This window comes from Corythoichthys intestinalis, chromosome 3 (genome assembly GCF_030265065.1).
Source record: "Corythoichthys intestinalis isolate RoL2023-P3 chromosome 3, ASM3026506v1, whole genome shotgun sequence".
Lineage (NCBI taxonomy): Eukaryota > Metazoa > Chordata > Actinopteri > Syngnathiformes > Syngnathidae > Corythoichthys > Corythoichthys intestinalis.
Genome location: NC_080397.1, coordinates 4,571,029 through 4,585,479, shown reverse-complemented (window position 1 = coordinate 4,585,479; position 14,451 = coordinate 4,571,029). Strand labels below are relative to the sequence as shown.

The 14,451-nt window shown below is 40.6% G+C and overlaps 1 protein-coding gene across 2 annotated transcripts in view; it reads right to left on the bottom strand.

Moving 5' to 3' along the window:
- Positions 1 to 14,451, bottom strand: part of fras1 (Fraser extracellular matrix complex subunit 1) — a 451,829-nt gene that overhangs the window by 287,755 nt on the left and 149,623 nt on the right. For both annotated transcript variants that reach the window (XM_057831795.1, XM_057831797.1), the window contains exons 6-8: positions 2,237 to 2,370; positions 2,079 to 2,162; positions 1,906 to 2,007 (exon numbers count right to left, since the gene is read on the bottom strand). In XM_057831795.1, coding sequence (XP_057687778.1) covers positions 1,906 to 2,007; positions 2,079 to 2,162; positions 2,237 to 2,370 — 320 coding nt within the window. The remainder of the gene's footprint in view (positions 1 to 1,905; positions 2,008 to 2,078; positions 2,163 to 2,236; positions 2,371 to 14,451) is intronic.

The window sequence follows — 14,451 nt, the reverse complement described above, 5'->3', positions numbered from 1 at the left end:
GATCATGTTAGAGTGTTAGAGTGTTTGACTTGAAATAAACTTGAAATAATTTTCCTTTTCTTCTTTCTCATGGTAGCACCGCTATGTTCATAGCTAGCATAGGTGCCGTGATGGCGCAGTGAGCGTCTCCACAGGGCTTCAGCGTCATGGAAAGCGACACTCCAGAGAGGTGACCTGCAGCCAGTTAACTCATCAGGCAACACCTGGTGACTTGTCACTGATCAAGGCGCACTCCCCTATATATACAGTTGTGTTCAAAATTATTCAACCCCTACAGTAGATAAGTGTTTTTGCAAGTTTGACATTTATTTTTCATCTTGTTTATAATCACATTAAATGATGACATGTCAAATCGACAAATACAACTGAAATAACAAAAATATTTGTGAAATATTCCAATTTATGGCCTTTCTGTGATTACGACATTGACAAAATTATTGAACCCCTTACGTAGGTATGTATAACTTTAGTACTTAGTACAACATCCTTTGCAACAATGACATCCTTTAGACATGAAGCATAAACACAAGTTTCTTACAGTGATCGACGGGTATCTATGCCCATTCCTCATGGGCAGAGGCCTCCTAACATTTTTGGGCTTGCGGGCTGCAACTGCCTTCTTCAAGTACCACCAGAGATTTTCAATGGGATTTAAGTCTGGTGATTTCGATGGCCACTCCAGAATCTTCCAGCACTTCTTTTGCAACCAAGATGTGGTAGATGTTGAGGTATGCTTAGGATCATTATCCTGTCGGAAGGTCCAACTTCACCCAAGCCTCAACTTTGTCAATGACTGCATGACATTTTCATCCAAGATCTCCTGGTAGTGAACTGAATTCATAATACCTTGCACACGCTGAAGATTCCGTTTACCTGAAGAAGCAAAACAACCCCAGAGCATAACTGACCCCCCACCCTGCATTACAGTAAACAGGGTGTTCTATTTATAGGCAGCATTCTTTACCTCCACACGTACCGTTGATCCATCAGCCCAAAAAGTTCCAATTTGGTCTCATCACTCGAGAGAACAGTATCCCAAAACCTTGTGGTTTGTCCACATGGTTTGTGTCATACAGGCACTCTTGTTGTGCTTTGGATTCAGCAGAGGGGTGCGCCTGAGAGTTCTTGCATGGAAGCCATCCTTTAACAGTGTGTGTCTTATTGTATGGGATGAAACCTGAATAACTTCCTATGACATGTCCTGTCGTAGTTCCTCAGCTGTCACCCGGGATTTTTCTCCACCTTTCGCTTCCGGTATCACACAGCAGTTGCAGAAAGTAACCTCTTTCTACCACGCCTAGGTAGCGTTTTCACTGTGCCTTTAGCTTTGAACTTGCGGACTATCCCCAGTGAACGGTTTAACAGGGGTTCAGCGTCATGGACAGTGACACTCCAGAGAAGTGACCCCACCTGTAGTTGATTAACTCATCAGGCAGCACCTGGTGACTGGTCACCAATCTTAATGCCTCACTCGAGTTGGAAAAACAAGAAAATATTGCATTCGCGCATTAAGACCTGCAATATGAAACTAGCCAAATAGATTAACTGCCCACTAAGCTCCAGGGTCCGGCAAGTATTTTGCCTGGCATGTTCTGGTAACTTCCAGTCAGTTTGTAAGATTCTGTGACAATTGTCTCACAGCTATTTATTCCAGCAGGCTCCAGTAAATGTCTGGCATGTTCCAGTGGTTGCCTAGCAAATTCTGCTAACTGTGTAACGTATTTCTGCCGCCATTGCCACAAAAGTGAGTTTCATAAATGAGTGTGTGTATTTGTGTGTTGATTAATAGACTTTGCAAGGGCAAATATTTGTCTGCTTTTCACCGCATCACCTCCTGTTTTGACAGGCTTTGCTTTTTCTGTTTGTTTTTTCAGTTGTTTGTGTGATCAGTGTGTACACACTAACCTTATCGCAGGTGACAGGCCTGCAGGTGTGTGCATGACATTTGGACTGACCACGCTCGCACACACATGTGGTGCAGGCATCCTTTTGCCACTGCTCACCGTGCTGTCGATACAAATGAATGTTAGATTGCCCCAAACGGATGTCATGAGCTGTACTCAATGAAGTGACTTTACCTGATACTGTTTCCCAGCAGACAAACATGGGTCAGAGACACACTGAGGACAGCACTGACCAGACTGGATCACCAAGTTCTCGTTCTAAGGGAGCGCATATGTCAACCAATGGACAGGAAAGTGCAAAAGTACCAACGGAGGTTGTGTTGGATCCTCACAGGTTTGCAGGCCACGCGTGGACACTCTGCCACAGAGCATCGGACATCCCCGCTGTGGCAAACACACCGTGAGCACTGGCTAGGATGCCATTCCTCACCATCCCTGTACTCCCGACCCTGCCAGGAGCAAGACTCTGACACAAACATACATGGTCATGAGAACAGTGGATTTTTTTCCCATTTCTGGAATTCTTGAAAATGTTTGAAAATTCAACCACTCATGAGTAAACCCCAAAAGTCTCAAGACGCTATATCTGAAAAGACACAGAAAGCCTGCCATTTTCATTTGAAGACTTTTGAATACTTTAACATCACCACATTTCCCAGGGGTCTTTCAAACTGTTTCAAAGGCAGAGGAAGAGTTCCATTCTTGAGCGTTTTCCTCGGTTAAATTGTATTGAATGCATCATTCGCTGTGTCAAAACTTAGATTACAAAAAAAAAAAAAAAGAAATATTTTAATTTAGTTTTGGAGCACACCTTAGTAACACCTTAGTAACGCGGAAGAACTTCTACCCGGCTTTTCAATTGCTTCTGTTTTCAACATTTCAGCAAAGACAGCTTTGAAAGCCTAGGAAAAAACCTTTTTTCAAAGACGTAAATAGAGCCTTACTGGGTATTGTAATTCTAAAATTTGATGCACTTTTGTTGACATAAGAGGACAAATCCTATTGCTTGTTTGTTGAAGTGTGAACTGTTTTTGTCGTTGTTGCTGACCTGTCATAAGTAGACAGCTAATGTGTGACAAAATCAACTGTCGACAACTCGTGCTTCATTCAACCAAATCGTAGTAACGCGCCCCTTCATATTCTCAGTAAAGGTAACGGCGTTGCAAAGATGGGAAAAGTAATTAATCAGATTACTCACAACTGAAAAAAATAACGTCGTTGGAAATGCTGTTATACGCTTAACGCTGTTATTAACAACACTGCATACTAGCAATATATAGTCCCGGTCTGTCCAGTATTTTTGACACAATTTGACATCTAAAATGCACCTGCCTCATGAGCTACAAGACACTTCCGGATCATAGTGTAACATCACACGAGGTGTTTACACTGTGGTGAGGCCGTAATTACAAATATTTTCACTCACGAGTCACCAGTGATTGGAGTAATAATGGTATACACGTGCATATTTTATGGCTAAGTAAGTCGTCAGAGCCTAGTGTTAGTGTCAGGTATGAGAAGGACAAACCAGTTACGTATAGCGAACACAGGATTTTATTAATTTTGGCAGGCGAAGAAAACAATCAGGTCAAGCTGTAACGGACAGTCAACATGCATGAGTGTGCTGAGTCGCTGACGACCTGGCACTGAATGCTGTGCGTCCGTGCCTTATATACACAGCTGGTAACTGTAATGTTCTTGTTCTCAGTTGTTCTTTGTGATACATTAAGGAGCACACTGTCTTTGTGACACTGTCCTTGTGACGCATGAGTGTGATGGAATAAGCTGACAATTAGTAGAGAAGGGCCAGGCACATGACAGACCACAGCACGAATTTCCAAAGGGTATCCCAAAGAGGATTACCTGGTAGTGTTTTGTTAAGAGGACAATGGAGAGAACCATCGAACCATCGACCAGCTACTGTTATTATTATGAAGGGGATAGTTACTTTTCTCGCAGGTACCGTATAACTGTTTGCATTAGTCTAACACATTAATTATAGTAAAGCATTTAACCATAGTCTAGGCAGACTTTACTCCATGCCCTTTGACACAGTAAAGTGGACCAGCTTCTCAGCCCTCGCCTGATAAGCAAAGGAAAAGACATCAGCATCTCTTCGGTGGGGTCAGGACATCCCCGCCCCACCAAGGCAACAAGTTGATAGCTCGGTGCCTTAGACGTGAAGAACTGCCTCAGTTGCCGTGGGAACCATGACCCAGCCACGATAGATGACAGACGAACTTGACCGCCCAAACCTGCCACAGAAGGATGATCCCAAGACAACACCCAGTCACGCCTCCCGCTCGGCCCACTCCACCGCAGCTTTCAAAAGACTGAACATTTTAGCTAACAACTGTCACTCGTTGGGAACATTCCGATGTATCCGTTGTTTTGCAGACCCTTGGATCCAGCATTACCTCTCCGTCATCTGTTTTGCTTTGCTTTTTGATCACGGTAGACGAATAAATGGTGACGTTGTTCCCGGTGAGCATGCTTTAAACTGTTCAAAATGGAGTGAATTCAAAGGGTTAACACTGGAGTGAACACGCGGAGTTTGGCTTTCTGGCCAACTTGCTGGGGCTGCGCCAGCGGGACGCCTACTAGTTCGGCTGTCGCTGTTCCGGCGTCTTAGCTGGGATGCCGAATTCCCTCAATTATTAGCCAAGCAAATAGCCTATATGTCCCAATCCCCACTCCTTGATCCTCACACCATATCCAGATATGTTCATTTTACTTGACAAAGGAATGCTCCCTGCTGTGCAACGGTAAACATAATTGTATGAATTACTACTGTTAAAGTGTAACAGTAGGTAGTTCATATATATGTTTATCTTTGAAAAGGCTGACAGCTCGTCTATTCATGTGAATTTGATACATTTATTACTATATCTACAGTATATAACTACTTATTTGTTTTTGTAATTACTGATAATTATATCAGGACATGCTGGAGAGACTATACTTTATGTCTCCCGGCTGGCCTGGGAACGCCTTGGGATCCCCCAAGAAGAGCTGGCTGAAGTGGCTAGGAAGAAGGAAGTCTGAGCTTCTCTTCTGAAGCTGCTGCCCCCGCGACCCGACCTCAGATATGCGGGAGAAAATGGATGGATGGATGGATGGATGGATGGATGGATGGATGGATGGATGGATGGATGGATGGATGGATGGATGGATGGATGGATATATCACAGAATGACTGGGGAAAGAAAGGTTCAGAGAGAAGTCACGATGTCAATCGGCGTCATCGCCACCATCTGCTGCGCCGAGTAAATCCTCGTCATCTGACGCTTCAGGTTCAAACATGTTAGGATTAATTGTAGGTAATCTTTCCTGGGAGTCCTCGTCATCACCAGTGTTGTTAATAATGGAGTTAGAGTATAACGGCGTCATTTTTTTCAGTAGTGAGTAGGCCTGAACGATATTGGAAAAAACTATTGCTGCGATTTTTTTGGGAGTTTGCGATATATTGCGATAAAAAAAAAAAAAAAATATATATATATATATATATAAATCACTACATGAGTTGAATAGCTGTTTGGAAAGACTTTGGATGACTCATTATGACCACAGTGTACAGTATTCCATCGTTTTTCGTGGTTAATAGGGACCAGAACCCGCCGCGCTATGTGAAAAACCGCGAAGTAGCGCACCCTCCCACACATTTTTTTCTTCTTTTTGTGTGTGCTTGATGTATTTATTCAGATTTAGCATTGGAAATAGATACATATAAGACATGTTTTTTCTCACTTTTTTCCCTAAAGTATTATTTATAAAAATGTATATATATTATATATTTTAATGAATGGTTTTTAAGCACTTTAAGTGTAATAATTATGATCAGTTTTAAACATAACTGTCCCACCGAATCATTTTTAAACAAGACTAAAGTACTGTAGTAGGAAAATGCTTGGCTTTATTAAATGCTTCTGTTTACCTAACCTGGCTGTGACTCTTGGAGTGAAATTAAAAACGCCTCATGATCACTTCTGGCGTTTGTTTTATATGTCTCGAACGTCCCACACACACACGCACGCACACCCCTCACCAGTGTTGGGAGTACCGCCGTTACGTAACGGTGTTATTTTTTTCAGTAACGGGGTAATCTAACTAATTACTTTTTCCGTCGTTACAACGCCGTTACCGTTACTGACGGTCAAAAGCTGTGCGTTACTTACTCTGAATAAATTGAAAAAACTACCAGCCGTGTCAGGTCGACTCTCTGCTCTGTTGATTTGTCATCCAAGACTTGGGGTGCGTTCAGGTTCGAGAATAGCGCACGTACTTCTGACTCCAAGCTGTTTGTCCCTGCTCATTCAATTAGACAATGCTTTCCAAAGTTTGGTAACGTTTCTGTGTTTGCTACACCTGATGCTAGCCTCGTTCCCATCTCCCACTGTCAATCAGCAATAATTCTGCTCCCATCTTGAGGACGACAGACGCTTTGAAGGTGACGTGAATTGTCGGGAAACGAGCCTACCTGAATGCAGCCCCTCGAGAGATGCGATGGAAGTGATTGTGATTGGCTGAGGGTTAGAGTCATGTGTCGTGGTAAGCCAATCAGAGCCGGTGATTTCACAAGCAAACCGGAACAGCGCATGCGGCAAACACACACACGGAGTGATTGTGCCACAGTCATTGCAGGCTAAAATGCTTGCGCAACTGCATGCAGGTCACAGTGGTATTGTTAAAATGAAAGAAATGGCGAGAAGTTATTTTTGGTGGCCAGGATTAGATAGACAGATCGAAGAGACGGTAAAAAAGTTGTTCATCTTCATCCTTGGGATTTTCCTCAGGACCCTTGGCACCGCATTGATATTGACTTTGCGGGGCCTTTTGAAAATCGAATGTTTCTGGTTGCTATCGATGCCCATAGTAAGTGGCCAGAGGTTGCTATCATGAAATCAACCACATCGGAAAAGGCAATTGAGAAGTTAGGGGAGATGTTTAGTCGTTTCGGAGCCCCTGCACAACTCGTCTCAGACAATGCGCAAAACAGATGCACAGGGTCGGGATGGCAGAGCATTCAGAAGAAAAATTGTCCTTTAAGAGGTGGAGATATAGACACTATTTCAAGTTTGTCGAAATTAAAGGAAAGAACCTGCATGTAATGTGTAATTTATGTCCCGGGGCAAAGCCTTTGTCGACATCTGTGGTAAGCAATTCAAATCTGCTGAAGCACCTAACAAGTTAACTACCTGTCTGTTCTTCTCTATTCCACTGACTCGAATACTGCTCAGAAAATTTCAAATTCTTTGACATACAACAAGTTCTTTTTAAAGTAACGAAAATAGTTACTTTCCCTGGTAACTAGTTACTTTTACTATAGGGTAATTCAGTTACTAACTCAGTTACTTTTTGGAAGAAGTAGTGAGTAATGTAACTGATTACTTTTTTAAAGTAACGTGCCCAACACTGCCCCTCACACACACACATTAATTCCAGCCCGCGCTTCCTTGCAGAAACTATTTAACAAGTTAAACGATGATTGACAGATTGCTGCCTGTGTGAAGTCCCTCTTTGGCAAGATCAAAGACATCGTTAACTTTAATAAGCAAGTGCCGCAGTGACTGAGAGCTGGGAGTGGGGGTGAGGGAGGCTGTGCGAGCGAATGAAGCAGAACAAAGGTTTGTGGATTGAAAAAAATAAAAAACTATCGCACGTCCTTGCGATGGGACTATCGCGCATGCGCACAGCACGATGGTGATGTTTAAACGATATATCGTTCAGGCGGCTTGGTAGTGAGTATTACTTCTCACATCTCTGCAGGCTGTTACCATTTCTTAGGATGTGAAGGGGCACATTACTACAATTTGGTTGAATGATTAGCAGCGTCCTGCCTGGAGAATGCAGAGCGGGAGGAGGCAAGGAGTTGATGACGCCGTTGCAAACGCGATGATGATGGGCTAGGTGGCTCGGAGCATTAGCATAGCATTCGGGTTCTCGTTAGATTAGCATTTAGCGAGGCGAGCGTCATCTTAAACTCTCGGGGAACCTTTTTTTTTTTTAACATACAGATCGTGGCGTCCAGGTGGGTACAATTAATTGAAAATAACGTACCTCCTGCATGTATATTATCATCACCAAGTTGGCGTTGTCCTTGTAGATGCTACAATATAATAATACATATGATATTTTTTAATCAAAACCAGTTGAGCAAAGACAGGAGAGTCAGGAGATTTAGAGCCTCACCTGCATATTGAAAAATATATCAATATATATTAGAGGTGTGACGATTCACACAAGTCAGAGTTCAGAACGTACCTCAGTATGGGTGTTATGGTGCCGTGCGGGATCAGTACAACAGGAAAAACAAAAAAGGTTTTTTTTTTCTCACAGTATTTGAAAGTTAAAAGTTTGTAAACGATTACACTAAAAAAACACACACAAAAAAACGTAAAAAGTGTGATCAATGTGTTTTTTTGGGGGGTTAAAATTTGATTTCAATTCAATCAGTCAATATAAACATCTTTGATGAGAAGGACGAAAGTGATCCTGAAAAGGTATTTTCGCTGGAAATCACTATTGCTGGGGCTTCTATGGATAAAGTCCGCCACGCCATCTGTTGCCTTCTGTAAATGATGTCATACTTCCTTATTTGGGAAGGCAGTATTGACGGAGTGCTAAAAAACTAAAAAACAAAAAAGCAAATTTTTTTGGCATTTACAGGTTAGAAATGACATTGTCGTTTCGACGAACTCGTCCAAAGTTTAAATTTGTCAAATTATACTGAAAACCGACAAACTCTTCATCTGCCCTTGAAATTCAGCCTATGAAACCAGTTTCACTTAGCAGCTTGAGATATAGTAGGCATGTACAGTGTATCACAAAAGTGAGTACACCCCTCGCATTTCTACAGATATTTAAGTATATCTTTTCATGGGACAACACTGACAAAATGACACTTTGACACAATGAAAAGTAGTCTGTGTGCAGCTTATATAATAGGGTTAATTTATTTTCCCCTCAAAATAACTCAAAATATAGCCATTAATATTTAAACCCCTGGCAACAAAAGTGAGTACACCCCTTAGTGAGAGTTGTCAATATTAACATACAACATGTCAACTGTCAATATTTTGTATGGCCACCACTATTATCCAGAACTGACTTTACTCTCCTGGAGTTGACCAGAACTTCACAGGTTGCCACTGGAATGCTCTTCCACTCCTCCATGACGACATTGCGGAACTGCTGGAAATTTGAGACTTTGCGCACCTCCACCTTCCACTTGAGGATCCCCCAAAGATGTTCTATTGGGTTCACGTCTGGAGACATGCTTGGCCAGTCCATCACCTTTACCCTCAGCCTCTTCAGTAAAGCAGTGGTCATCTTGGTGGTGTGTTTGGGGTCATTGTCATATTGGAACACTGCCCTGCGACCCAGTTTCTGGAGGGAGGGGATCATGCTCTGCTGCAGTATTTCACAGTACATATTGGAGTTCACGTTTCCCTCAATGGAATGTAACTCTCCAACACCTGCAGCACTCATGCAGCCACAGACCATGACATTCCTACCACCATGCTTGACTGTAGGCATGAAACACTTATCTTTGTACTCCTCACCTGTTCGCCGCCACACATGCTTGAGACCATCGGAACCAAACAAATTAATCTTCGTCTTGGGACATGGTTCCAGTAATCCTTGTGGTTTTTTTGACATGCCTTCAGCAAACTGTTTGCAGGCTTTCTTGTGTACCGCCTACAGAAGAGGCTTCCTCCTGGGATGCCATTGATTGGAGCCATGCACACCAATTTGAAGTAGATGGTCTGAGCACTAACAGGCTGACCCCCACCTCTTCAATCTCTGCAGCAATGCTGACAGCACTCCTGCGACGATCTTTCAAAGAAGGCATTTGGATGTGACGCTCAGCACATGCGTTCAGCTTCTTTGGACGACCAACCCAAGGCCTGTTCTGAGTAGACCCTGCTCTTTTAAAACGCTGGATGATCTTAGCCGCTGTGCTGCAGCTCAGTTTCAGGGTGTTGGTAATCTTCTTGTAGCCTTGGCCATCTTCATGTAGCGCAACAATACATCTTTTAAGATCCTCAGAGAGTTCTTTGCCATGTGGTGCCATGTTGGAACTTTCAGTGACAGGTATGAGAGAGTGTGAGAGCTGCACTAAACATTTGAACACACCTGCTCCTAATGCACACGTGGACCTAGTAACACTAACGAGTCACATTTTGGAGGGAAAATGACAATCAGTACTCAATTAGGACATTTAGGGATGTAGTTTCTAAGGGGTGTACTCATTTTTATTGCCAGGGGTTAAGACATTAATGGCTATATTTTGAGTTATTTTGAGGGGGAAATAAATTAACTCTGTTATATAAGCTGCACACAGACTACTTTTCATTGTGTCAAAGTGTCATTTTGTCAGTGTTGTCTCATGAGAAGATACAGTATACTTAAATATCTACAGAAATGCAAGGGGTGTACTCACTTTTGTGATACACTGTATATCATGACGAGATGCATAGTCCCTAGATGTCATCACGATACATAGGAAATCCTACCATTTTATATTGATTGATTGATTGATTGATTTCGAGCAGTAATAACAAAAACAGCAAGAATAGGGAAAAACAAATAACAATAGTACCAGCAATGTTGATTTTAACAGAAAATTAATAACAAATACATACATACGTAGCTCGAAAAGGAGTGGGAAGAAGCCGAGCTTTTTTTTGGGGGGTCCCACCCCCAATTTACTACCAGAAAATTCAATGTAAATACAGTCACTTCCCAACATCGTCATCATCATTGCACTATCACCACCACCATCATTACCACCGCCATCATCGTCGCCATCACCGCCGTCCCCAAATATTGATTGTACATTCAAAATCAAATTTTATGTAATAACAGCTGTACTGTGCCAGTGGTGATAATTATTGAAATGTGTATTATTCATCATCCAATGTTATTTGTGGACCTGCTGCCTTAGGGAAACAACCCCCAGGCAACAGGACCACTCATTGCTACGTGTTCTAGCTGTGCATTAAAAGACAAGATTTGGGTACCGGAGCCAAGGGGTTAACCTCCAGCGTCAGAGCTCCCACTTGCCAGCCCTATACTCCAAGTTTAATTAAATCTGTAGCCGTATAACATGCTTGAATACTAGTTCATATATATAGATATGTATAACCATTTAACTATCACCATCGGCACCGGAATTCTATTTTACTCAAAGACTTGTTCATAACAATAAAATCTGGACTGTCTATTTGATTAGAGCAATAGTGACAACACCAACAATGAAAATGACAGCTATGGCCACAACAGTAATGACAACGATGGCAACAACAGCCATGATAACAGTGATGACATCACTGATGACAACAAAACACTTATACGACAACTCTACTAATCATAATGATTACACAGATAATAACAATAATAGTTGCAGTGATAACACAATTATATCGGTAGTAATATGTATAAGTAACTATAACATATGTAATAATTATATATACAGTATATACCCAAAAACATTTAGAGACCACTTTCTGTGTATTGTGACCAGACCTGATGTTTATAAAACAATTTGAATCTCTGAATACTTTGGCACTGCTTAAATTTTAAATCCAGACTGTTCCAGAGTTTTACCCCACATACAGACATAAAGAATCCTTTACGAGTACTGCGAAATTTTGGTATTGAGAAGTTGTGAAATCCTCTCAAATTATGAGATTGCTCTCGCACTGTAAAAATAGATTGTAAGTTTAATGGTAATAATTTATGGAAGGCTTTAAATAAAAATATAGATGTCTAATATTTTACAAGATCATTGAATTTGAACAGTTTGGATTGAGTAAATAAATTATAGGTGTGATCTAAAAATCCCACTTTATTTATGATCTGAATTGCTCGTTTCTGTAATATGACTAACGGATTTATTGCACTTTGGTAGGTGTTTCCCCATACCTCGACACAATATGAAAAGTATGGGAGTACCAAAGTGCAGTATAGCGTACGAAGTGCAATTACATCAAGGTAATGTTTTTCTTTGTTTATGATTGACAGACACTTAGAGATTTTGTTTTTTGTGTATTTAATATGGGGTTTCCACGACAATTTGTTATCTATTATACCCAGAAATTTTACTTCATTTACTTTCTCAATTGTTACGCCTTCAATAGTTATTTGCAACTCAGAATTTGCTATTACATTGCCAAACAGTATTGCTTTTGTTTTTTTAATATTTAAGGATAATTTATTTATATCCATCCACTTCTTTATGGCTTTTAGTTCCTTATTTATGGTAGTAATAAGCTCGCTATAATTATCATTACTATAAAATATATTGGTGTCGTCAGCAAATAATATAAGTTTTAATACATTAGATACGTCAAAGATATCATTTATATACAAAATGAATGAATGAATGAATGAACAAGAATGAGTTTTGGTCCCAACACAGACCCTTGAGGGACACCACAACCCATTTGAAGTGTGCCAGATAAGTTCTCGCCCATCTTAACATACTGTAGCCTATCCGTTAAGTAGCTCTTCACCCAATCCCCAGCCAAACCTCTAATTCCATATTTTTCCATAATATTAAAGCATCCATTGATCATGAAATGGGTTACGAGTGAGTAACTACACATTAAAATGTCCTCAAACAACCTATAAAATTTTTTAAAAAAAACCTCAAACGTGTTGGACAAAGACCTGAAATAAGGATGATTCATCCCTACAAAGATAAGCGAAGCTGTGTGACAGTCAAGTAGTGGATAGAAGGATGAAAGAAAGTTAAATATCAAACGGTGCTATTGTTGTTGAGGTGAATGTGTTGTTAAATCCTAAAAGCTTCTATTTCCCCCCACTTCTGTGAGTGTGTGAATTGCGTACGAAGCCGCTTCCTCCCTATTTTCGACATTAGCATATAATAGTTCGACTTTGACTAAGAAACATTAAAGCAGTGTGAGGAAATGAAGATGCACAAATGCGCGTCGTCTGGGGTGTGATTTCAACAGCCTGTGTCTAGCACTCGGGCAGAATATAGGAATATTACTGATGTTGTAAAAGCACTCCTCATAATGAATAGAGTCAATGGGAGTGCTTTGGTCTTTTTTTATTGTGTAAGAAAATGTGTGATAATGTCATCATTGGAGCCCAAAGGAATCCAGGAAGTGAACAGTGATAGCTGGGACGAGAAAACTTAAAATGCCACATTTGACTGCTGGGTAAAAGATGCATAACTTATTCGGGATGTCCTGATCGGATATTTTTGCATCTCGAGTCCCAGTCACCCTAAATAATCCCTAAATCTCAAAATAACTTTTTGTTTCAAAGTATTGTATTTTGGTTAATGATGGAGGATACACTGCCCTCTGGTAGCAATGTCGGGTCTGGCTGGACTCTTGCCTTGTATTGACTGAGGAGCAGACTCTGACATGGATAAAGGATAGCTGCGCTCTGGTTTGGCCCATATAATGCTGTAAATTGTTTCAGCTAATATATGTTTGTGTATGCATTTGTAATTAAGTTTAGAGCTATAGTTTGTGGAATTGTGTGTCAGCGATTTGCCTTATAATAGCGGCTATGAGAACTGTAAATACGTTAGCATTTGTAGCATTTAAGCTAGCGGACTTTTGTTAGGCAAATTAGGCTAATTTGATCTAGTTTTAGATATTAACCAGACTAGTTGGCTGTTTAAACACCAATTATTTAACGTTTTATTGTTAAAATGTGTGTCATTTTGAACATCAGTTTATATATGTGTGTTACAGCTTTACAAATTGTCAAAAGTGAAGGAACTAAAAGGCTTAAAAAACAACAGTTGCCTTGATTGCTATCCGTCAATCTGAACAACTTGACATTAAGTGAGCCCAGAACACGTCTTATTTATAAAACAAATCAAAAAATAAGATGGTGTGACGTACAATGAAGTACTGTTTACTAGGGGTGCACGATATCCATTTTTTGAAACTGATCCCGATGTCGATAGCTTCCTCCTCTTCAAAGTCGATACTGATATCAATAACCGATAATAAATCTATAATTTTTAAATGTATATTCACCTGAGTTTTTGAACACCCGGAGGTAAAAAAAACAAAAAAAAAAAAGAAAAAGTAGTGGTGGATTCAACACAGATTTGCCTTTGACCTAACCAGATTTTTCATGATGAATGAACATTAATATAATGAACAAAACAAAGACAAGAACAGTCTCGACTTCAAATAAAGTGCCAATATTTATTTTTTCAAATAAATATAATTTGAGTCAATTACAATCAATTAGTCAATGTCATTGTGGAGGTGTTCCCTGAACAATGAGCACTGAACTAAAACATAAACCCAACAGGTATTGTGCTTTGTCATCAGATAAGACATTTGGTGCTACAGGAGAGGAGACTGTTGTGGTCCTTGTCCATGAAACAACTTTCTTAACCTGTTAATTAAAAGACAGCAAGCCTACGAATAACCAAAAGGCCTCTCAATAACTTAGTAACTTATAACCAACACTGTAAAATGCAAACATTATATAGTAAAGTTCATACTTTGCCAGTAAACATTTGGCTTGGAATGATGAAACTGGGCTC